General features: G+C 36.4%; 1 protein-coding gene across 1 annotated transcript; it reads right to left on the reverse strand.

The window, feature by feature from the left end:
* Window positions 1-1209: 1209 nt before the first annotated feature.
* Window positions 1210-9770, reverse strand: UBP15 (ubiquitin-specific protease 15). The gene is made up of 13 exons (XM_079018518.1): window positions 9556-9770; window positions 7331-7676; window positions 6090-6405; window positions 5704-6001; window positions 5495-5625; window positions 5310-5398; window positions 4525-4610; window positions 4260-4422; window positions 4066-4189; window positions 3416-3573; window positions 3190-3274; window positions 2817-3091; window positions 1210-1911 (listed from the first exon to the last, which is right to left on the reverse strand). The coding sequence occupies exons 2-13, from the start codon at window positions 7651-7653 to the stop codon at window positions 1398-1400; spliced, it is 2562 nt and encodes an 853-aa protein (XP_078874644.1). The 5' UTR covers window positions 7654-7676; window positions 9556-9770; the 3' UTR covers window positions 1210-1397.
* Window positions 9771-24143: the final 14373 nt, after the last annotated feature.

The following is a 24143-nucleotide window of genomic DNA, read 5'->3' on the forward strand; positions in this document are numbered from 1 at the left end:
GTCGAAGATTTGCTCTTTGCTTAGCTATTGTAAGCTTTCAAGTAGCTGATATATGGTATCAATCTCATGTGATTTGTTAGGCATTGAAAAGAAAAAAGAAAATTGTCAACCAAAATCACTGTAAAGATGAAACAAAGAAAGAACCACATGATATATGTTCCCATTTTATAACCCATAATTAGGGTTATAAACGAATCAAACAAACACGAACGGTGTTTGTTCATGTTCGTTCGTTTAAGTTAACCAAACAAATAAACGAATGCGAACGGTTAAACGAACGAGTTTTCTTGTTCATGTATGTTCGTTTAACAAATTACATTGTTCATGTTCGTGAACATGCTAACGAACGTTCACAAAACGAAACCATTGTTCATGTTCGTTCGTTTAACTAAACGAACAAGAATTTATGTTCATATTCGGTCATTTATTAAATAAACGAACATAAACGAATTTTCCGTCGAACGGTTATCCATAATCAGATCATGATAACTAATTATTTACAACTTTAAAGTTTAAAACAAAAGTTTAAACATACTTAAAATTGTATCTCGGGCACCCCACTTCGAATTGATAAATTAATAGTCAAAGATTTTATTATTTGATCTCTTCTTATAATTATTGTGTTAATACGTCCAAATGCCTTCTATATATTTGTCCAGAACAGGATTGAACTTTCAACCACTTAGAAAAGGGACACATTTCCAATACAATTTGATAACGTCAGGCCAAATGTCAATCTCACACTTCGGGTTTTCTCTTTCACTTTTTTTTTCTCCTTTCATTTCTTCTTTGCCTTGAACGATTTCTCTGCTATTGCAGCAATGTTAAAACTAAACTTATTATAAACATATAACTCTCAATAATACCAAATGAATATTATTTCCCATTTTTAACTTTTAACTATATAACGTTAACTCTATTCATTTTACAAAGTTCTTTACTTCTTTTCATTTCTATTGAATAAAACTTTATTACTAATTAAAAATATACGATCAAATATTCAAATTCGAATATAAATTAAATAAAAACGGTAAATGAATCTCTACTCATAAATTTATAAAAATACAATCTTACAAAATAAAACCTCTTTTATCGCGGATGTTATCAATCTCTAAATAAAAGATTAACAATACCTTTCACGTGCATAATTTGAAATTTACGTTTGATTTAGTAATTAACTTAAAAAAACAACTTAAGAGACAATTCATATGTTCTCATCAAAAGCTTTGAATGGTGTGCAAGTAGTTGACAAATACTCCGACGACTTTGCTCCGATTCAAAGCAAATAATTGTATAAATCTAGGCCCTCATTTACATAAGCATTGTGGCAAAATTTTGAGGCACCAACATCTACTCCCCTACATCTAAAAAAACATATTCCAAACACATCTAAAAATCTAAAGTGTACAATGCCCAGAAGTTCTATTCATCGAATCCTTGTGATCACTTTCATATTTCATGTATAATCCACAATTACTACTCGAATCCGATGAACAGACCTTCTGTAATCTGTACGGAGGTTCACAACCTTGATACGATTTCAGGGGTATCAAATTTGATCTACTTGAGGCCCTGACTGTTGTATAATTATAATCAGGAGGGGTGCTATAAAGTGTGTTGAAGATTGAAGAAATCGGATCGTTGTCTGTATAATCAATGGTGCTGAATGAGTCACGGGTGCTTTCTGTAGTGAAAGATGCGTCGTCTGAGCTTGTGAAGATTGACCAATCGCTTGATGCTGCATCGGAAAAATCGGTACGTGGTGGGGGAATGTTTTGGGTTGTGATTGATTGGAATGCTTTTGGTTGTTGATTTATGGTTGGTTTTGGAGCTTTTGGGATCCGGTGTTTTTCGGAGATGGAGGAAGGTTTTGGTTTTGTGGAGTAGGTTTTTAGGGGACGAGGGGATGATCTGCGCATAAAAAAAATATATATTTGACATTTCAATCAAGTAAGTTGGTTGGATACTGTGTTTGGTGTGTATTGGACTGAGACCGTGTTAATGAAGCAGACAATATTTTGGTACGTGTGTTTGGGGTGTTGTAAATTGTATCAAGGATGGGTGCCCAACGCGCACAATATCTTTGTATGTTTGGGGTGTGGAAAAAAAAACAAAAATCTAAAAATTGTGACCGAAAACCAAACCGTTGTGAGAACAACGGTTTGGTTTTTTGGTTTTTACGAAAATTTAAAAACCGAAAAAACCAAACCGAACATAAATTTTGGTTTTTATAAAAAGTGTTCGGTTTGGTTTTGGTTTTTACAGATATAAAAACCAAACCGAACATAAAATTTGGATGTGTTACAAAAACTATTCAGTTTGGTTTTTACATAAAAACCAAAAAAACCAAACCGAACATAAATGTTCAGTTTGGTTTACATATATTAAAACCAAACCAAACATAAATTTTGGTTTTTACAAAAAACTATTTGGTTTAGTTTGGTTTTTTACAGATATAAAAACCGGGAAAAAAAAAAAAAAAAAAAAAAAAAAAAAAAAAAAACAAACAAACAAACAAACAAACAAACAAACCGAACATAAATATTGGTTTTTACAAAAATTGTTCGGTTTGTTTTGTTTTGTTTTGGTTTGGTTTGGTTTTTACAAATGTAAAAACCGAATAAACCAAACCGGACACAAACACTCAAAATGGCGTCATTTTGAGTTGTGTATCAGTTAATTAATTAATTACGTTGAAACTACAATAATTAACATGCATTTAAGGTTTCCATTTAATTATTAAAATAACGGACATGCATTTACGTATGCTTGTATTATGTTCCAACAAAGTTTTAACTACAAAATAGATAAATTACCTCATGTAGAACAATATATACGCCCCTTCTGACATCACTTGAGTCACAGACACCGGCTGAACATGTGTGTCATCTATCCTAAACCAATTGCCTCGAAGATCTTTCACATATGAAATATAATGACCCGAAAAAGACGCATTCATTGTGTCTAAATGAACAACAACTCCATAAAGCATGTAAAGTGGAGGCACATCATCTGTCCCAGTCATAAATGGAATCATATCCAACATGTCCGGAAATGTAATGCACTTATTTATCTTCCCATAACTCCCCTCCTTAAAAAAAACAACAAACTATTATTAAAAAACATGTCACATACATACATTACCTTATTTTACGCTAAAAAAGTCGAAAAAAAAAGTTAAAAAGATACCTGAAATCTCTTCAAGACAATTGTTAGAATGTTTGGAGCTTCTTGAATTGCTAATTGTTTTTGTGCTCGAACATATGCCGCACACCTTTTAATGGGAAATCAAACGTGTTATTATATTTACATTTTTATATAATCTTACTTTTGTTTCTTTTTGTTTTGTGTATTATTTATAGCATTCTAGTGATAAATCTTTTCATGTTAATATATGAATATAATTTTGACAAACCTTCCACATCGATACATGTTTTCTCCATCTAAATCCTCAGGGCTCGTGAATTGAGTCAATGCATCTTCTAATGATTCAACCCACCCGAAAATCTCTAATGTAAGATCCATTATGTTTTCATATCTATCGGATTCACGATGACATCTCAAGCACTTGACCTAGTTTTCATCGGAGCAAACTCGGTGAAATTGTTTAAAATAGAAAAAAGGGTTAAATGTGAGAAATAACAATGTACGTTTTTCATATATTTATGTATTATAGCATATCCTACTTTAACTTCCTTTTCTTTTTGCTACATACGATTGGTAGATTTTTTGAAGCAATGAAATGAAAGTAGGATGCTATAATACACAAATATATGAAAGTGATTGCTATTTCTTGCATTTAACCCTAGAAATTGTTTAAAATAGAAAACAAGGCTAAATGCAAGAAATGGGTATTACTTTCATATATTTGTGTATTATATCATCCTACTTCCACTTTATATTATTGCATTTTACTTTGTAAATGGTAGATTTTTCAAAGTACAATGCCTTAATAGAAAAGAAATGAAAGTATAATGTTATAATAAACAAATCAATGAAAGTAAATCACTATTTCTTGTTTTTAACCCTAAAAACAAATGCAATAAATATGTTTTCCGATTCCACCTTTGATCGTAGTTGTCCCCCAAATGTATGTTGAATAAAAGTTGTTTCTTGCAATTTGGGATGAACTGCATCTTCTCCACCCGAACCCTCAAGACATATAGATTGCATCGAGGTAACTAAAAGCCTAAAACCAAAAAATACAAAATCAAACATAATTCAAAGGGTAAAAATGTAATTTTGAGCTTTTGACATACCTTAAAAACTCATGAGCATCTTCTTGACTCCCATCACCAATTTGGTTATTAACATTCCGCATATTCACAAGAATTCTACTAAGTGATAGTGGCTCTCCATTGTCACGTAACATTAATACGTGATGCTCAAGTTCACATATAAGACACCAACTTTTTGCACAACCTTAAATACAATAAAGAACAATTAGTGAATATATTTTATTGTTTTGAATTTTGATTGAAAAAGTAATTTGGAGAAAAGATTTTTTTTTTTTTTTTGAATTACAAGCTCGAGAATGTGATCGGCGGAGTAAATAGATGGTCAACGGCTTCGTGGAGGTCAAACACTGCAGCACTGCATTCGCATAGCAGCTGGAGAACAAGTAGAATGGCAAAATTGTTTTTTAGTTATTTAGAGTAAATAACGAAAATGGTCCCTATGCTTTTTGACTTTACCGTGTTTAGTCCAAAATTGAAATATTTTTCGATTTTGGTCCCGTGGAGTTCGTGATGTAGGTTCTTATTTTAAGGTTTCATATTGATTTTGGTCTTTTATGTCAAGGTATCATGGACGAACACGGATATGAAACCTTGAAATAAGGACCAAGATTGAAAAAAGATTCTAATTTTGGACTAAACACGTTAAAAGTCAGAAAGCAAAGGGACCACTTTGTAGTTTATTCTTTACTATATTTGATAGTTAATGAAATCTTTCAGGGCATGTTTGTTACAAGAGAATTCGAGATTGGATGAGCTTTCTAGGGCTATTTTCGATGATGATGAATACAAGGGCATTTACGTCTTTTGCACATAAGAAATATTGAAATTGAGTCTTTGTCCCACCTTTTTGAGTGGAACAAAAAATTCAAAAAGGTGGGGATAAAGACTCACTTTCAATCTTTCCTTATGTGAAAAAGACGTAAATGCCCTTGTATTCATCATCATCGAAAATAGCCCTAGAAAGCTTATCCAATCCCAAATTCCCTTGTAACAAACTCAGTGTAACTTTTGATTTATACATACACACACAAACACAAATACACACACACACATGCAAAATATGCAAAGTACCTATTCCCACAATTTACAAGCCCTCTTGGCAACAAATCAAAAGCTTCATATCGGAAGAACTTCACAAATTCTTCATATGGAAATAGCATCTACCATTACAAAAAGAAATCATTTAACCATATTACCATATTGACAACATGATAAAAAGATGCAATGATTTGATATTGAATTATTAATGAACTTACTTTTACTTTCTTATGTTTCTCAGTATTAGCTTCCACTCTATCCTGCTTCGAAGACCTCTTTAAACCAATCATCTTCATGAATCCCTTATTGCCTTCATGAAGAGTGTTCATGTCCCCATGTCTAGAATCATCTGCATCACAATTACATATGAATATAACATTGTAAAATAATTGATATGAAATGAAAAATATAAGATTTAAAATTGCACCTAATAATACATCAGCAACTTGATCCATACTACGCCTTTCATAATCTTTCAACACTTTCACAGATGATTTGGTGGATTTATGCAATTTTGTATTACTTTTCTTTGCTTGGCTTCTTTCAGAACATTTTGTTGTGTGAATCTCATAATCCACATTTGATTCGACTTTTTCAACATCTAATAAATTTGTCCCATTTTGAGTTGACTTTTCTGAGTCAAATTTACTCGTTGTTGTATTACACGAATCCACATTACTTTTTTCTTGAATGTCTTCTTTAGATAACACAAGATGACCCCGTTTCTGGTAAAATAATCAGTATTTAGTAAATATAAAAAACAAAAAACAAAAACCCAAAAATATTTTCTATTAAAATATAAGAATTAAGAACCTTATATCGAGTGAAAGTTCCCTTTGATGGAATACTATCATATGAAGTGGAACATGTTTCTCCAAATGACTCTATTGTAACACTCTCTTCTTTTCTTGCTATTTCTTTGTTGAATTTGCAAGAATTATCATCTGAAAACGGTTTTTCAAGCTTGAAATTGGATTCAGAAAATTGTGAATCCGATTTTTCATTGAATTCATCAACAGATTCTTCATTTGAAGCTGAGTTTGGAGATGCACAACTGCTGTTGTACTCCAAGAATTGACACTCTTGTTTGTGAACTTGCCTCCAATGAATTATTTGACACTTTCCAGAACTACAAGAATAAAAAAGTCCAATTATGTTTCAAAGAAATAGCAATGTACTTTGTAATAAAGCATCCTACTTTCACTTTTTTTTGTTATTGTAGGAGTGAAAATGGCTTTATATTTGGATGAAACTAAGAAATGAATTAAAATACATTGTTATTTCTTGCATTTAACCTTTTCTTTTAAAGGATAAATGCAAGAAATATCAATATACTTTTGCTTATTAGTCAATTATATGATTTATATCATCCTGCTTCCATTTTTTTCTATTACATAATTACAACATTCCACTTCCAACTTTTTTTCCTTTTTAAACATTAAACTTCAAAAAACCTACACAATCATGAATGATTCCACTTCCAATTTTTTTTCTTAGGGTTAATCTCAAAAAAAACCTTATATTTCATGTTTTTTTTTCCGGATTAAACCTTAAATTCATTTTTTTGCATGAAAAAGACCTTGTATTTTTTCCATTTTTTCCGAAAAAGCCCTCAACTTTGTATTTTTTCCAAAAAAACCCTCAACCTTCTAAATTCTCCCAAATAAACCTTCAACTTTTTTACTTTTTCTCGAAAAAAAACCTCACATTTTACAAATTTTTTCGAAAAAGATGACTAAAAGTGCCAGATTGGAAAAAATGAAAAAATACAAGGTCTTTTTCAGGCAAAAGGTATTTCAAAGGTGTAAAAACACAAACTATAAGTAAGTTCTTTTTTGAGATTAACCCTTTTTTCTTATAGCAGTTAAAAACTTAAAATTCCTTTCTATATTGACAACATTGCTTAAGATTTCCCATAACACAATGTTTCAATAGAAAGAAACAAAAGAGTATAACATGCTATACGAAACAAATCAATAAAAGTAAACCGCTTTCCAATTTCTTTTTCTACAATCTTTCTTAAAGATTCTTGATGTTAAACATACATTACATACCAATATCGAACCGATTTGCAACGAGAGCATCGAGTTTTAGCTTGAGCAAAACATTTAGCACATTTATGAACCGAATTGTTGGATTTTGACATGGGAACAACAACAACAGGAATAACAACAGCAGCAGCAGCAATAGTAGTAGTAGCCATGGATGATGATTCTACTTGAAAAGCTTCTTCTGCAGCAATTTGAGCAAGCTCATTTATCCTCTCTTTCTTTTTAGAAGACTCACTCCATTTTCCTAATAAGATGTAAGCAACAAGAGGAAGCACAACCAACACCAAAAACAAGGCTGGCAAGTCTGTTTCCCTTGGCTGGAGCATGTCCCCACCAGCATACTCATGTCCTGTTCAAAGTTTAATCTTTCAAATTAGTGAATTCACTTCAATTTTTTTTCATGTGTTTCTTAAGGAATGAAATGATCATGTTTTGATGTTTGTGTGGATAAAGGCTATGTTTGGTGTACTAACTGAAAAGTTAGCTGTTAAATAAAAACTTAGGCGATGTTTCGCATACTAGCTGTTAGCTGAAAAGTTAGCTGATAGCTGAAAAGCTAGCTGTTAAATAAAACGTTAGCTGATAGCAGAAAAGCTAGTTGTTAAATAAAGAGTTAGCTGATAGCTGAAAAGCTAGCTGATAGTTGAAAAGCTAGTTGTTAAATAAAAAGTTAGTTGATAGCTCAAAAGCTAGTTGTTAAATAAAAAGTTAGCTGATAGCTCAAAAGCTAGTTGATAAAAAATGATGTTTGGTAAAACTAGCTGAAAAGCTAGTTGAAAGATATAAAATGACTTAAAAGGGCATTTAAAAAAATGTGTTTCTATAATTAATGAATGGGTATATTTGGAAAATTTTGAAAAAGGACCTAAAAAGCTGGTCTAAGTAGCTTTTTAAAAAGCTAGCTTATAAGCTACTTTTTAGCTTGCCAAACATAACAATTTAAAAAAGCTCAACACGCCAAACACAGCCAAAGTGTTAGAATATTTTATACATAAGGTTTGTTTCTTTTAACATGAGAATAGTTGAGTGGAAAAAATAAGGGCAGATAGGTAAATGGTTGGTGTTTTATATATAACTTGTTAATTCAATGTAACCGGATTAAGTCAAAAAGAAACAACCATATATAGATATCCAGATTAAGTGCTTAACTCATAAAGCTTATTGAGTTAAAAAGAAAAAGGCACTTTGATAGAAAAAGCTAATAACCACTAGCTTATAATACATGTCAATAAAATCACACTTTACAGGTATCTTTTTTACATCTATTACAAGTTTAATCTTACGAATTAGTGAACTAATCTCAGTTTTCACAACAACAATAAAAGAAACAGCTATAACTCCTAAGTGGTGCACAAAAAAAGTATGTAACAGAACTTGAAATTCATATAAATCTTAGAAGAAATAGATCGATAACAAGAAGAAAGTTTATATATTCAAGCAATGACCTCACTTGCTTTCCCTTTTTACCCTTTTGAGTTAACCATTTAGGGAAAAGTGGAAACTTGGATCATATTAAGGAAAGAATTAGAAACACAGACAAAATCATATATTAGGTGTTTCTATTTGTATCGAATCAAATGACACTACAATTCCTTAAAATGATGAAACCCTACATTCATTCAACAACACATAAAAAGAACCTTCAAATTTGTTCAAGTTTAACAAGGAAACTTAGAATTAGTTAAAAGTTCAACAAGATTTTTGGCATACTCTGATGTGGGCAATAAATTGTTTCTTTGATAAAATTAAATTCCCAAGTTTTTAAGAAGTTTATCATGTCATAAAGTACTCTAATTATGTGCTAACAATTCATTAATCTCAAGTTGTGATTTGTGAACCTAACACTTGAATATTCACTGATGCTGCATTATACAATCCAACAATCACATTAAATTCCAAGAAAAGAGGAAAATCCCACGACAAACACAGAGATTTCACTGAAATTTTTTGAAAAAAAAACCTAAAAATCGATTTTTTTTACGAAACCCAGAACCAAAAAACAAATACTTCAAAAGATCAGATGGAATTAAGCAAAAATCTATAAGCATTAAATCCCTGGAGAATTGAAACAAGCGTAAACCCTCATTTTCTTCCTAAACAATGGCATTTATCAAGAAAAAATATGAAAAGGAAACACAAAGTAATCAAATTTCCACGAAACCCGAGACAGAAATTGAAGAAATCAAGCAAAAAACCGGAAGATAGATTCGAATTGAAGAACCCTATACCTAAAATCGCTGAGGAAGAAGAAAGTCCGATGAAACAAACCCGTGCTCCTCTTTCCTCTGAAAAAAATCGACAGACAATGGAGAAAAGATTCCTTCTTTGGCGTCAAGAAGTCCTGTTTACACACACTCTCTCTCTTTCTCTCTCTCCTGTTTACGTGAATACGTCCAAATGTTGTTGCTAACTTCATACACAGTTCACACACCTCTCAGTCTCTCACTCCCTTTTTACCACTTTGAGATTCGTGACGTTTTTATATTCTACAGAAACTGTTGTTCCAACAGCTTTGTGGGTTGTAGCGATTGTGCATTATTTTCTTATAATTAACTTCATAATATTCGGTAAAATCTTTTAGTTTTTACTTTTATTAACGATTAAGTTATAATGTTGTTTTTTTTAAAATAGACATAATATAAGCGATTGTCTGTTAAAAAAAAATATAATTTTATAAAAACTCAACATATTTTCATCAAACTCTTAAAAAAACCACTATATTATTTTTTTTACATTAAAACTCTTATATTTTTTTTAAAATATATCATTTAAGACATTGATTGTTGGATTGTATAATGCAGCATCAGTGAATATTCAAGTGTTACAATTCATTAGATTAAAAAAAATTAAAAAATATAAGGGTTTAAATGCATTAAAAAAATAATATAATGGTTTTTTTAATCATTTTCATGAAAATAGAGTAGGTTTTCTAAGCTCAGAAAACCTTAAATAAGAACTTTAAAAAATATAAGGGTTTTTGTGTACTAAAAAATAATATAGTAGTTTTTTTAAACATTTGATGAAAATATGTTGGGATTTTGTAAGGTTATAAAACCTGATAGTTAGTTTATATATTTGAGATTTAAGTCTGTAATTTTCAATTTTAACCGTTTTATTTTTTACGATAAAGTCATGACATAGGTTTTTTTTTAAATAAAGAAAGAGAGAGAGTAATATTTTACTAAATATTTGTGTATTCCATTTGTCTCATAAATTGTATTATTTTTATTTGTCATTTAATTGTATTCTCTTAGGCTGTTTTGTCTTATTAAAATATTAAAATTTGATTGACAAAAATAAAATTAGAAATAAAGAATATAGTAATGTTATGGTAAGATAATGATATTAGGTAGAGAGAAATATTGACAATAATATCATCTATAAAACAGGGAAAAAAAATTATAGTACAATCATATCACAGTAAGATAATATAAAATACATATAATATGTTGTATTATTTCAATTGCATAATATCATGTCTTTAGATAGAATAAAGTAAGTTATAATAAGATAATATTTTTTTTTTGTCATTTTATGTTAAAATATGAAATGACTTTATCATTAATGAGTCTAAAATATAAATATTTTTCCAGAAATTGTTGGCTAAAATTCAATATTAGCAGCTATAGTCACAATTTTGTAAACAATGGTATGTTTCTTGTCCTTTTCTTTAAACAATTGCGGGTATTTTGGTATTTTTTGTTCAAAAAAGTACCAAAATCATGATTTTATCATTACTGGGCCTAAAATATATAGGAACTTTACTGGATATTTCCATAAATAAAAGTGATTTTATAAATTCAAAATCAAGAGATATTGATAAATACATTAAAATATGAAAAGACAACATTAAACTGTAATTTTTTCATATTGAACTTGCAATAGTTATAAGAAAAATTATGTTGATCCTTGGACTTCAAAAGAAAGATAATTCGAGTTAAATGAGTAGCTTTATTAGGTCTTCCTTGAAACCCTCCATGGGATGCTTGACTCAAGTATATGAGAAAGATGATTGGAGTTAAATTACTCATTTAACCTTCAAAATTGTCCTTTTATAAGTTTACATAACATATAATGAGAAGTGTACATGCAAACAAAAATCTACAAGCAATGAGAAGGTGAAATATACGTACATGCAATACGCACTAAATTTGTGCAAGCTAATACTCTTAGATGATTGGAGTTAAATTACTTATTTAATCTTCAAAATTGTCTTTTTGTAAGTTTATATAACATATAATGAGAAATGTACATGCAAACACAAATCTATAAGCAATGAGAAAGTGAAATATACGGCGTGCAATATGTACTAAATTTGTGCAAGCTAATACTTTTAGAGGACACACATAAAATCAAATTCATATTCAAACAACATGTAACTAAAAACATATGTTTTATGTTACAAGATATGATTCATATTCAAATAATTAGGCAACTAATTTTCTAATAATCTATAATTTCCAAATAAAAATTCTTATCAGTGAGTACAAAAAAATTATATTTCTAAACCTCAAATTGAGTTCTTTCTGGTGCACCAAGATTGGCCTTTTAGGATATTACTAATTTACAATAAAAAGGACTACCACAAATGCAATCTACTAAATGTATGCGGGAAACAAATTATATATGTGTAACATTCCAAAACATAAAACAAAAATTTTCATTTTTAATAGTAATAAAACCATCCCAATTTCATTCAAGATAACAGATAACTAATGGTGTATGGGGATCAGCTCACACACAAAGAAAGAACATCACAGATTAAGAGCAATCCACAACCAAGCAACGGGCCCAAATACTTAGCAGGTCGGAGTTATTATATCAAGTTAACCGGCCAGGAAAAAATCGCCTAGCAACATATTAAAAGTAAAAGAAACCGCCTGTATGGATTTTAAGAAAATATCTCATAAAACACGAAAAAGGCAACATTACAATATTGAAGAGTACTACCCTTGCGATCCTTGGACATTTACAACACTCGTTTAGGAAAGCAAGAAACTGCACCACCTTGTTTATATATAAAGCCTTCGATACGCATCAACAAGGTAGAGTTCAAACAACCCATGCAACTTTACTACCCCTTCTAAATGACGTCTGACTTAGGCATCAGGGAGCAATATCACGGTCCACCCTAATGAATTTTCTAGGTTACATTAAACTTAATTACACAGCAGAAGCATCATAAAATCTATGCATGGGCACATGCAACCTAGGGATTTATGTATTTTCTCATTATAGAAACATATTATTGAAACAATCATAAACCCTATCCTAGATCAACTTCAATAGATTGGATTACATATCTTTAGTGTTACAATTGTATGTAGCACCCTTAAATCATCATATCTACTTCAGAAAGCTAGCACCAAACTTGTGGTTGCCTCTAATGGCTCACACCCAATACCATCGAACCTTAGAAATCAAGAAGAGATAGGAAAGATGGAGAGAAATTTGTTCTCCACCTTGTGAAAGGTAAGAGCCATAAAATTTAGGAGCCAAAGGTTCTTATTTATAGTTAGGGGGTCACAAGGATAAACCCTGATTTGAATAATATAATAATCAGATTTTATCTATTCAAGGCAGTTATCTTTATCAGCTCTAGGAGGCTTCCGGAAACCCTAAAAGCCCTCCATAAAATTGTCCACTCCAATAAAACCATCTAAAATTGTTCTTTTTCTCAACTATGGACAATTATATTCATCCCTTGTGCCTTTACTTAATTCCAATTAACCTTGAATTAATTCTAATTAATAATAAATTAATTTGAACTATTTATAATTAATTTATTAATCATATAATAAATAAAAAATCATTTTATCTCTCTCATAAAGTCATTTCTAGCCATTTCTAGTCATTAAAGGCAACCCAAAAAAGACTGTATTTTTATTCCATAAAGTTATACCAATGTCATTTTGACTTTGACCAATTTAGTTATGACATTGGGCACCTATTCCAACAATCTCCCACTTGGCCCAGTCATCAACTAGAATTACTAATATAGACTTTGAATAACAAGTGAAGTGTGATTTCCAAAGCCATTGTCGAACTCTAATATAAGTAAACGTTGACCCTTAGTTAAGTGATCAGTTATTCCTTCATTCTACAAGATATCGTATTAACATGATGATGGGTTTTATACAAAAGAACATCATATGTGCTCATGCAAACCCTAAAGCTTGGATCTAGGTTTCTCTATTGTACATGCAATTCATCCAAGACTTATAAACCCTAGATCTAGCATACATATGTAACATCCAAAATTCCGGTATGTCGTAAAACCCTAAGGATTGATAATATTTGCATAAATGGTCCCTTAAGTACGTTGGGCGTACTTAAGTGTACGCTTAGCATACTGCATGGAAGTGGTCGCGGAGGAATTAGGGTACGCTGGGCATACCTTGAGTTACGCGGGGCGTACGCGCCAGGGTCGCAAAACCCTAAATTTCTAGACTTGAGGCCTATTTAAACAACTTTAAGTCCCTTAGACTAAACCCTAGAGAGCCTCCACACCCTTAAAACATCCATATACTCCTGGAAACCTTGTGAGTTCATTATTGAGCCTTAAAGAGTGCATTTGTGGTCTTTTTATGGGTATTTCAAGAAGAAGGAGTGGTCAAGCAAGCTTGGATCAAGTGGGTGCTTCAAGATCCTGCACCAAAATCATCTTGCAAAGCTTTTGGAGGTAAAATGCTTGCATCTTTCCTTTCTAATCTTGAGATCTAGCTAGGATTTTGGTGGTTTGTCCCTTTAATGAACTTTGGACCTCTTTTGTTGAGTTAAGTATTCCCTTTTGATATGAAAGTCAGATCTGAGGTCCCCTAGTCATTTAGAAGTATAAAAATGGAAGCTTGATGAGAGATTTGACCTCTTGCACGGGTCAAAGACCTTTGAAAGGTCTTAATGGAATGGTTTGGTGTGTATGAGACATGCAAGGGCATAAAGTTGCCAACTTTATGCCTTAGGACATCTTTTCAGAATTAGATATAGCTTTTAGACATGAAGGATTCGAGCATTAAGCACTTAATGGAAAGAGTGCTTAAAATGGTTGTACGTTGGGCGTAACCGGCTGTACGCAGCGCGTAGTCCCTAGACCTTCAGTATGTTGTGTGTACCAGGGTGGTACGTTGGGCGTACGCAGCTCAGTTGGGCCCTATGTTGTTTTGGGCATTTGGGCCTCATTTGGTTGTTGGGATTGACTGGATTCTGTGAAACAGAGGCCTTTTCATCTGTTTGGGTCGGGGACTTATCGGTTGGGCCTTATTGGGCCAAGGGGCCCATTAAGGATATTGGACTTGGACCTTGGGGCCCATTTGTAGAAAAGGGTAATTAGGCCTTGGGGGTAGACTTTGAAGGTTGGGCCTTTCCTTGGGTAATTTAAGGTCCTATCATTGATTGTATTATTATTGTTGTTATTCAGCTCGGGAGGTTGCAATTTATTAGGAGGGCGGTATTCGTATTCATCAGACGGAGGTGAGTCTTCTCACCATACCTATGGGTCTACGGCACCAAGGCTGACCCATTATGTGAACATGTTATGTGTGTGTGTAATTCATTTATGAATTGATATGTTATGTGATATTATGTTGGTATGGAAGACCCCGGGGGGAGCCTGTGGCATTGGATATAAGACCATGTGGGGTATCCCATGGCATTCCTAAGTAAAGACCATGTGGGGTAGCCCATGACATTGGAAGTAAGGCCATGTGGGGTAACCCATGGCATTCTTGCTGAATCGTATTGCATGGTTTTTATGGCGTGATTATAGCTTTATTAGCTATCAGGATATGTGTATGTGGATGTGTGTGGTATGTTCTGCGAAACTCACTAAGCATTTCGCTTACAGGTTGTTGATTTGTTTCAGGTACTTCTGAGCCCAAGGGCAAGGGCAAGGCGTGATGACGTGGCGTGCACTCTATCTCTCTTTTGTGTGTTTGGGACCCTATGATGTTTTAAAAAGGGAAAACAATGATGTAATGAATGTTGATTTGAAAAAAAATGTTTTGGGAACTTATGGTTTTCGAGATTGGCTTGATTAACTAAAAATGAAAAATTTTCTTTGTAAAATATGGGTTGTTACAAGTTGGTATCAGAGCCTTGGTTTGAGGGATTCGGGCACATCATCGGGTGCATCAGAACTCAAACTAAGGAAGTGATAAAATGTTTTCAAAAAGTAATCTAAAAAGGATTTAAAAGAAACCCAAAAGATGAGAGTGCGACACGCGTGATCAGCCGAGCCAAATAAGTAGTTTCCCTAATTTGAATAGCCATGTTATACTGATATGGAGCTTTGTTGATTATCTTGAATTCGCTAAGTGTATGTATTAAAAATTGTATACGGTTAGGAGCTTATAGCCTCAGAAGGATTGATTTGGTCTTATTTTCTTTTCCTTGTCTAGATGTGGTCTTAGGGTAGAATCACTTATTCAAAAGTCTATTTGATCCTTTTGTGTATAATTTGCATGCATAGAAGCAAACTGTTATGATATGGTTTGTTTGTCATGGGTAAGACAAATGATAGGGCGGTCCAGAATTTGTTTCGTGTAGCGGTTATGGGATATGGCATTGTGGGATTGTGTTGGAGTCATTAGGTAGAGCAGTGGGGGGAAGGTATAGGTAGGTATGGAAGGTAGTATTGGGCCCATACTACTTGAAGCACAAGACCTGTACCCAAGACCATGTTCTACCTGGGACTCCAAATGGGAGGGGCAACAAGTGTGGAAGAACCCTCGTAATAGGTATCCTGATCATTATGTTTTGGTATTTCAGTTCAGCATGGTGGTGACACAGTTAGGAGCAGGGGGATTAGGATCGGGATCTGGGTCCGGGGCCGAGTCATGCGGCACTACTAATGGTATTGATGAGAGGTTGTGTGATTTGATTGCAACCGAGGTTACGAGGGGCATCCTTGACGCTACCCCAGTCATCTTGGGACGATCAAGGAGGGAATAATGGAGATCATGGAGGAGAGACTTAGGGCATTCAGGGCTGATGTTTCTGCGGGTCAGGGTGGAGCTCGAACTCCCTCATTTCGGGAGTTCAAGGCATGTGGAGCTCCAGAGTTCTCTGGGGTCAGGGACCCCATTGTGAGAAGACGTTGGATAGTGTACATTGAGAATGACCAACACACGAGTTCTTGCCCGGGGGAGGCAAAGGTCGGATTTCCTTCCTGTATGTTGAGGGACAGGGCCCGAGATTGGTGGGGTGAGGTTACTAGCCAGGTGGGAGCAGTCGGTGTGGCTGAGATGTCGTGGGCTGAGTTTGTTTGATGTTTCGATACGGATTTTGCACCACCTATTGAGGTAAAACGGTTGGTGAAGGAGTTTCATGGGCTGCAGCAGACCTCCGAGACGGTGGCGGAGATCACCGCCAAGTTTCATGAGCGAGCTTTGTTGATTCCTTAATATGCTGCGGATAAGGAGATGAGGCGGAACCGATATCATGATATGCTGAGGGATGATATTCGGGAGTTTGTGAGCTTTACAGGGTGCAAAACCCTGAACGAGATGGTGGAGAAGGCCTGTGAGAGGGAGATGGAGTTGGAGTCCCGCATGAAGCGGAAGACTGAGAAGGTACAGGCAGCAGGGGCTCAGGCTAAGAAGCCTAATACCTCTAATTCTTCGGATATAAGCTAGCAGGGTCGGGGCCGGTGTGCCAAGTGCGGGAGGTTTCATAGTGGGGCTTGTCGGACAACCGAGATATCAGGTTGTTACTCTTGTGGCCAGTAGGGCCACATGAGTAAGGATTGCCCCAAGAAGGGCTTGATATGTTTTCACTGCAACCAAACAGGCCATAAAAAGGCCGATTATCCGAGGTTTCAAGGAGGAAGAGGAGGATCAGTGGTGGCGCCCGTGTCCGCCACTATGAAGATTACTGACAGCCGCCCTATCAAGGCGGAAGCTCCAGCGGTGAAAAGCCGCACATTTCAGCTGGCCACCGAGGAGGCTCTAGCAACGCCAGACGTCGTGGCTGGTATGTATTTAGTCTTCTCTGACTTATGTTGTTAAATGCTTATGTATGTGTTATGTTTCGTATAGGGACCTTTTCGGTCAATGGAATGACGGCTCATGTTTTGTTTGATTCGGGTGCTACCCAATCGTTCGTGTCTCTTGCGCTTAGCAAGAAGTTCCGAGACGCGTCGGGGACTCTGGATACCCTGCTCGAGGTGGAGATTATAGATGATCGCACTGTGAGTGTTGCGAAGGTATATCAGGACTGTGTCCTTAATGTGCATGGAGAGAGGTTTCGCGTTGATTTAGTTCCCATACCGTTGCGAGGATTGAAGGTAATCATTGGGATGGACTGGCTGGGGGCCAATGGAGCCATGATCGATTGTGAGCAACAACTGGTCCGGGTTCGAACCCCAAGGGGGAGAGCTGGTTATTTAAGGTAAGCGGGCCTCGTATAGTCCGACCCTCTGTTCCGCCGCGAGGGCTAGGAGGTTTTTACAACAGGGCTGCACAGAATTTTTGGCTTATCTTTCGGATACGCAGATAGAGGCGGTAGCGAATATTGACAGTATGCCGGTAGTGCAGGATTTTCGGGATGTTTTTCCCGAAGAGTTGCCTGGGATGCCTCCGGAGAGGTAGGTGGAGTTTCTCATTGATTTGGTACCGGGTGCCGCTCCGATAGCCAAGGCACCGTATTTGTTGACACCACCTGAGATGCAAGAGTTATCTACACAACTTCAAGAGCTTCTAGATTGAGGGTTCATTCGTCCAAGCAGTTCTCCATGGGGAGCAACGATCCTTTTCGTGAAAAAGAAGGACGGATCGCACAGGATGTGCATTGATTATAGGGATCTGAACAAGCTGACGGTGAAAAACTGCTATCCTTTGCCAAGGATCGACGATTTATTTGATCAACTTCAGGGTGCATCTTGGTTCTCCAAGATTGATCTTCAGTCCGGGTATCATCATATGAGGATTATGGATGAGGATATACCAAAGACAGCTTTCAGGACTCGTTATGGGCATTACGAGTTTGTGGTGATGCCATTTGGGCTCACCAATGCCCCGACAATGTTTATGGATCTCATGAACTGGGTGTGCAAACCGATGTTGGATCAGTCAGTGATCGTTTTTATTGATGATATCCTAGTTTACTCCAAAACCAGGGAGCAACACTTGAGAGAGGTGTTGGAGACATTGAGGGCAGAGAAGCTCTATGCAAAGTTCTCTAAATGTGATTTCTGGCTGCGGGAAGTGCAGTTTTTGGGGCATGTCATCAATCAAGAGGGTATTTCGGTTGACCCGGCTAAGGTGGAGGTTGTGATACGATGGGAGGTACCGAGGAATGCCTCGGAGATTCGTAGCTTCTTGGGTTTAGCAGGTTACTATCGGAGGTTTATCCAGGATTTCTCCAAGATTGTCGTGCCATTGACCCGTTTGACCATGAAGAATGTGACTTTCCGGTGGGATGAGGATCAGTAGAAGGCTTTTAAGACCCTGAGATGGAGGTTATGCGAGGCTCCAGTCTTGGTACTGCCTGAGGGGTTGGATGATTTAGTGGTATACTGTGATGCATCGATTTCAGGTTTGGGTGCAATGTTGATGCAGAGGGGGCATGTGATTCCTTATGCCTCAAGGCAGTTGAAGCCTCACGAGGCAAATTACCACACACATGATCTGGATCTAGGGGCGGTGGTGTTTGACCTCAAGATTTGGAGGCGTTATTTGTATGGGGTGTGGTTCATTATTTATACCGATCACAAGAGTCTAAAGTATTTGATGGATCAGCAGAACCTTAATATGCGGCAGAGGAGATGGTTGGATGTGCTGAAGGATTATGACTGCGAGATCCTATACCATCCGGGGAAGGCCAACGTGGTGGCCGATGCATTGATTCGCAAGGCGACGGGGTCCTCGATCAGGGATATTTGTATGAGGATGACTGTGAGTTCACCTTCGTTGGACATGATTCGGGGGGGGGGGGGGGCATATCAAAGGGGTAAAGAAGGAGAACTGGAAAATGGAGAAAAATCGGGGGCAATATCCTTTGTTTGTTAAGGATAGTCGCAGTTTGTTGACACAGTGTGGCCAAGTATGGGTGCCAGTATCAGGGGGAGTGAGGCAGAGGCTGTTAGAGGAGGCGCATAAGTCCAAGTTTTCTATACATCCAGGTGAAACGAAAATGTATAGGGACTTGAGCCTTAGTTATTGGTGGCCCTACATGAAGCGGGAGATCGCCTGGTTTGTGGAGCGGTGCTTGACCTGCAGGAAGGTCAAGGCCGGGCATCAACAGCCACATGGCAAGGTTCAGCCGTTACCCATTCCCATGTGGAAGTGGGAAGAGATCACTATGGTCTTCATTACGAAGCTGCCGAGGACGGCGAAGGGAATGGATGCCATATGGGTTATTGTGGACAGACTGACGAAGAGTGCCCACTTCATTCCGATCTCCAAGAGCATATCCATAGAAAATTTGGTAGACATCTATGTTCGAGAAGTGGTGGCTAGGCACGGGGTGCCGGTGTCAGTGGTTTCGGAGAGGGATGTTTGGTTTACATCCAGGTTTTGGAAGAAGTTCCACGAGGAACTGGGTACTCAGCTACACTTTAGTACAACATATCACCCTCAGACTGACAGTCAGAGTGAGAGAACGATCCAGACATTGGAGGACATGCTGCGAGCATGCGTGCTGGATTTTGGAGGAAGTTGGGATACATACCTCCCACTGGCAGAGTTCTCGTACAATAACAGTTATCATGCCAGTATCGATCGAGCTCCATTCGAGATGTTATATGGTCGGAGGTGCAGGACCCCAGTATGTTGGGACGAGGTTGGTCATCGGGTGATGGGAAGCACGAAGGTGATACTCAAGACCACCAGGTTGATCCAACAGGTGCGCGACCGGTTGCGGGTCACGCGAAGCCATCAGAAGAGTTATGTTGATCGACTGCGATCGGATCTTGAGTTTAAGGTGGGGGATTTTTTTTGCTGAAGGTGTCACCCTAGAAGGGGATTATCAGGTTTCGTAAGAGAGGCAAGTTAGGGCCTCGATTTATAGGTCCGTTCAGGATCATAGCCCAAGTGAGAAAGGTAGCCTATCGTTTAGAGCTTCTAGAGGAGCTTAGTCAGATCCACAACACCTTCCACGTGTCTCAGCTTTGGAATTGTGTTGCTGACGAGTCCGCGATTATATCCTTGGATGATATTCAGGTGGATGGGGGCCTGAATTATGTTGAGAGGTCGGTTTCAATTCTAGAAAAGAAGACGAAGGGACTTCAGAACAAGGAAATGAAGTTGGTAAAGGTGCAATGGCAGCACCGAAGGGGCTCCGAATGGACTTGGGAGCCAGAGGAGGAGATGCGGGAGCATTACCCTGATCTGTTTTCAGCTACAGACTTCGAGGTCGAAGTCTAGTTCAAGTGGGGGAGAGTTGTAACATCCAAAATTTTGGTATGTCATAAAACCCTAAGGATTGATAATATTTACATAAATAATCCCTTAAGTATGTTGGGCGTACTTAAGTGTATGCTTAGCGTACCACATGGAATTGGTCGCGGAGGAAACAGGGTATGCTGGGCGTACCTTGAGTTACACGGAGCGTACGCGCCAGGGTCTCAAAACCCTAAATTTCTGGACTTGAGACCTATTTAAACAAATTTAAGTCTCGTGGACTAAACCCTATAGAGCCTCCACAGCCTTAAAACGTCTATATACTCCTGGAAACGTTGTGAGTTCATTCTTGAGCCTTAAAGAGTGCATTTGTGGTCTTTTTGTGGGTATTTCAAGAAGAAGGAGTGGTCAAGCAATATTGGATCAAGTGGGTGCTTCAATATCCTGCACTAAAATCATCTTGCAAAGCTTTTGGAGGTAAAAAGCTTGCATCTTTTGTTTCTAATCTTGAGATCTAGCTAGGGTTTTGGTGGTTTGTCCCTTTAATGAACTTTGGACCTCTTTTGTTGAGTTAAGCCTTCCCTTTTGATATGAAAGTCAGATTTGAGGTCCCCTAGTCATTTAGAAGTATAAAAATGGAAGCTTGATGAGAGATTTGACCTCTTGCATGGGTAAAAGACCTTGGAAAGGCCTTAATGGAGTGGTTGGGTGTGTATGAGACATGCAAGGGCATAAGGTTGGCAAATTTATGCCTTATGACATCTTTTCAGACTTAGATCTAACTTTTGGACGTAAAGGATTCGAGCATTAAGCACTTAATGGAAAGAGTGGTTAAAATGGTTGTACGTTGGGCGTAACCGGCTGTACGCAGCGCGTAGTCCCTAGACCTTCAGTATGTTGCGCGTACCAGGGTGGTACATTGGGCGTACACAACTGAGTTGGTATTATGCTGTTTTGGGCCTTTAAGCCTCATTTGGTTGTTAGGCTTGACTGGATTCTGTGAACTAGAGGCCTTTTCATCTGTTTGGGTCGGGGACTTATCGGTTGGGCCTTATTGGGCCAAGGGGCCCATTAAGGATATTGGACTTGGACCTAGGGGCCCATTTGTAGAAAAGGGTAATTAGGCCTTGGGGGTAGACTTTGAAGGTTGGGCCTGTCCTTGGGTAATTTAAGGTCCTATCATTGATTGTATTATTATTGTTGTTATTCAGCTCGGGAGGTTGCGATTTATTAGGAGGGCGATATTCGTATTCATCAGACGGAGGTGAGTCTTCTCACCATACCTATGGGTCTACGGCACCAAGGCTGACCCATTATGTGAACATGTTATGTGTGTGTGTAATTCATTTATGAATTGATATGTTATGTGATATTATGTTGGTATGGAAGACCCCGGGGGGAGACTGTGGCATTGGATATAAGACCATGTGGGGTAGCCCATGGCATTCCTAGGTAAAGACCATGTGGGGTAGCCCATGACATTGGAAGTAAGTCCATGTGGGGTAACCCATGGCATTCTTGCTGAATCGTATTGCATGGTTTTTATGGCGTGATTATAGCTTTATTAGCTATCAGGATATGTGTATGTGGATGTGTGTGGTATGTTCTGGGAAACTCACTAAGCATTTCGCTTACAGGTTGTTGATTTGTTTCAGGTACTTCTGAGCCCAAGGGCAAGGGCAAGGCGTGATGACGTGGCGTGCACTCTATCTCTCTTTTTGTGTGTTTGGGAGCCTCTGATGTTTTAAAAAAGGAAAACAATGATGTAATGAATGTTGATTTGAAAACAAATGTTTTGGGAGCTTATGGTTTCTGAGATTGGCTTAATTAACTAAAAATGAAAAAGTTTCTTTGTAAAAATTGGGTTGGTACAACATATTTCAAAATTATCATATAAAATCAGATCTAGATGATTACCTTTTCAAGAATGGCTTGAATCTTCTTGTCTTGGATCTTAGAGTCACAAATGTCACTCCTCTAATGGCTTACAAACACCACAAGCAAGAGGATGATATTAGAGAGAGGGCAAGAGGCACAATTTCAGCTATGAACTCTTCTAGGGTTTCCAGTGGCCGAAATCTGGTGCCCTAGGGGTCTATTTATACTTGTGCGGCTAGGTTTTCAGTCAAAACCCTAATGGACAGCTTAGGCCTTAAGTAGTCCAAGGAACCTTCTGGAATAGGGCCCTTATGGCCGAAATTAAGATGGACACATCCTTAATTTTTTACATGCCTAATCCATAAGGCTTCTCAGCCCAATATTCAACTATCACACAATTGACAGTTCCAGTCCCCTTTTATTTAATGGGAGATGATTTGTACACAACAATTTTTTTCCATACACAACAATTGGTGCTTTAAAATATTGTACTGTATAACTCTATAATGCATAAATTGTTGTGTATGACAAAAAACTGTTGTATACGAATCACTTCCCTTATTTAATTAATGTCTTTTAGCCACATAATTAACTCTTAATTAATTCTTGTCTAATATTAATTAAACTATATGATTTCTCTTTTAATATATTATTCATATAATACATTAATAAACCATAATAACCTCTCTCTTCATAAATCATCCTAACAAGTTGCTTTAGTGAAGGTAACGCAAAAAGACCATGCACAACCGGGTCAAGTACATGCCAAATATAGTTACGGGCTTAGACACTAATCTAACACATGAGACATGGATACAAATCAATCTCATAGTCCAAGATTTAGTTTCCTAATTTCTGATTTATGATGACTAAAGTCATACTACAAATTAAACACATCAATTTAGTTCGAACTAGGCCTAGTACACTAAGGTCAACATCAAATCACTAAGGGGCTTTCCCGTTAAGGAAAACTGAACGAACAAACTTCGACTATGTAATCATAACCTTTACTCATCATGCCATACATGGAACTATGGTTTACAACATCAAGTTATGGATGCGTTTATATAATACCAATGCACAACAAATTTGTAAACTAAAACTTATGCATCTCGACTTAAAGAATAAAAGATATTATCGTCTTAGAATTACTCGTGATTGAATCCATGATGTAATCTCTAAGTTCGGGTTTAACCAATACTTAAAATCCTTATTTAAGCACTCATGAGTATAACAACAATCCCTATGCTATGTCTAATCACTATGAACAGTCTACTAGTACTTAATGATAGTCTTAAATCATTACTTACTTCCTAAAAGTATGACCAACAATAGTGTTTCAAGTAAATTAATTACTTAGGAAGAAACATGCAAAACGAAACACGATAATAAACTAATTGTCTATGGTATCATATTCCTGAATATAAATAATTCCCATTATTTAATAGTCATATAATTACAAATTTATTGATTGTATAAATGATTTGGGGTAATCTACTTAACAACTAAACTTTTCATTATTTCCCATGCCCATGCCCTTATCATGCATATAATGGTTTCCTTTGGTCATCACTATTGTGAACGAATCATCAGGAAGATGC

Source organism: Lactuca serriola, chromosome 9 (assembly GCF_051521515.1).
Source record: "Lactuca serriola cultivar US96UC23 chromosome 9, Lser_US96UC23_V15, whole genome shotgun sequence".
Classification (NCBI taxonomy): domain Eukaryota; kingdom Viridiplantae; phylum Streptophyta; class Magnoliopsida; order Asterales; family Asteraceae; genus Lactuca; species Lactuca serriola.

Bases quoted from the DNA above. Each gene is read 5' to 3' on its own strand.
- UBP15 (XM_079018518.1), bottom strand. From the start codon at position 7,653: ATGCTCCAGCCAAGGGAAACAGACTTGCCAGCCTTGTTTTTGGTGTTG. The intron at 6,406-7,330 runs GTATGTAATGTA...TTATTCTTGTAG, and splicing joins TGCAAATCGGTTCGATATTG to TTCTGGAAAGTGTCAAATAA. The intron at 5,626-5,703 runs GTGCAATTTTAA...ATTGTGATGCAG, and splicing joins AGTTGCTGATGTATTATTAG to ATGATTCTAGACATGGGGAC.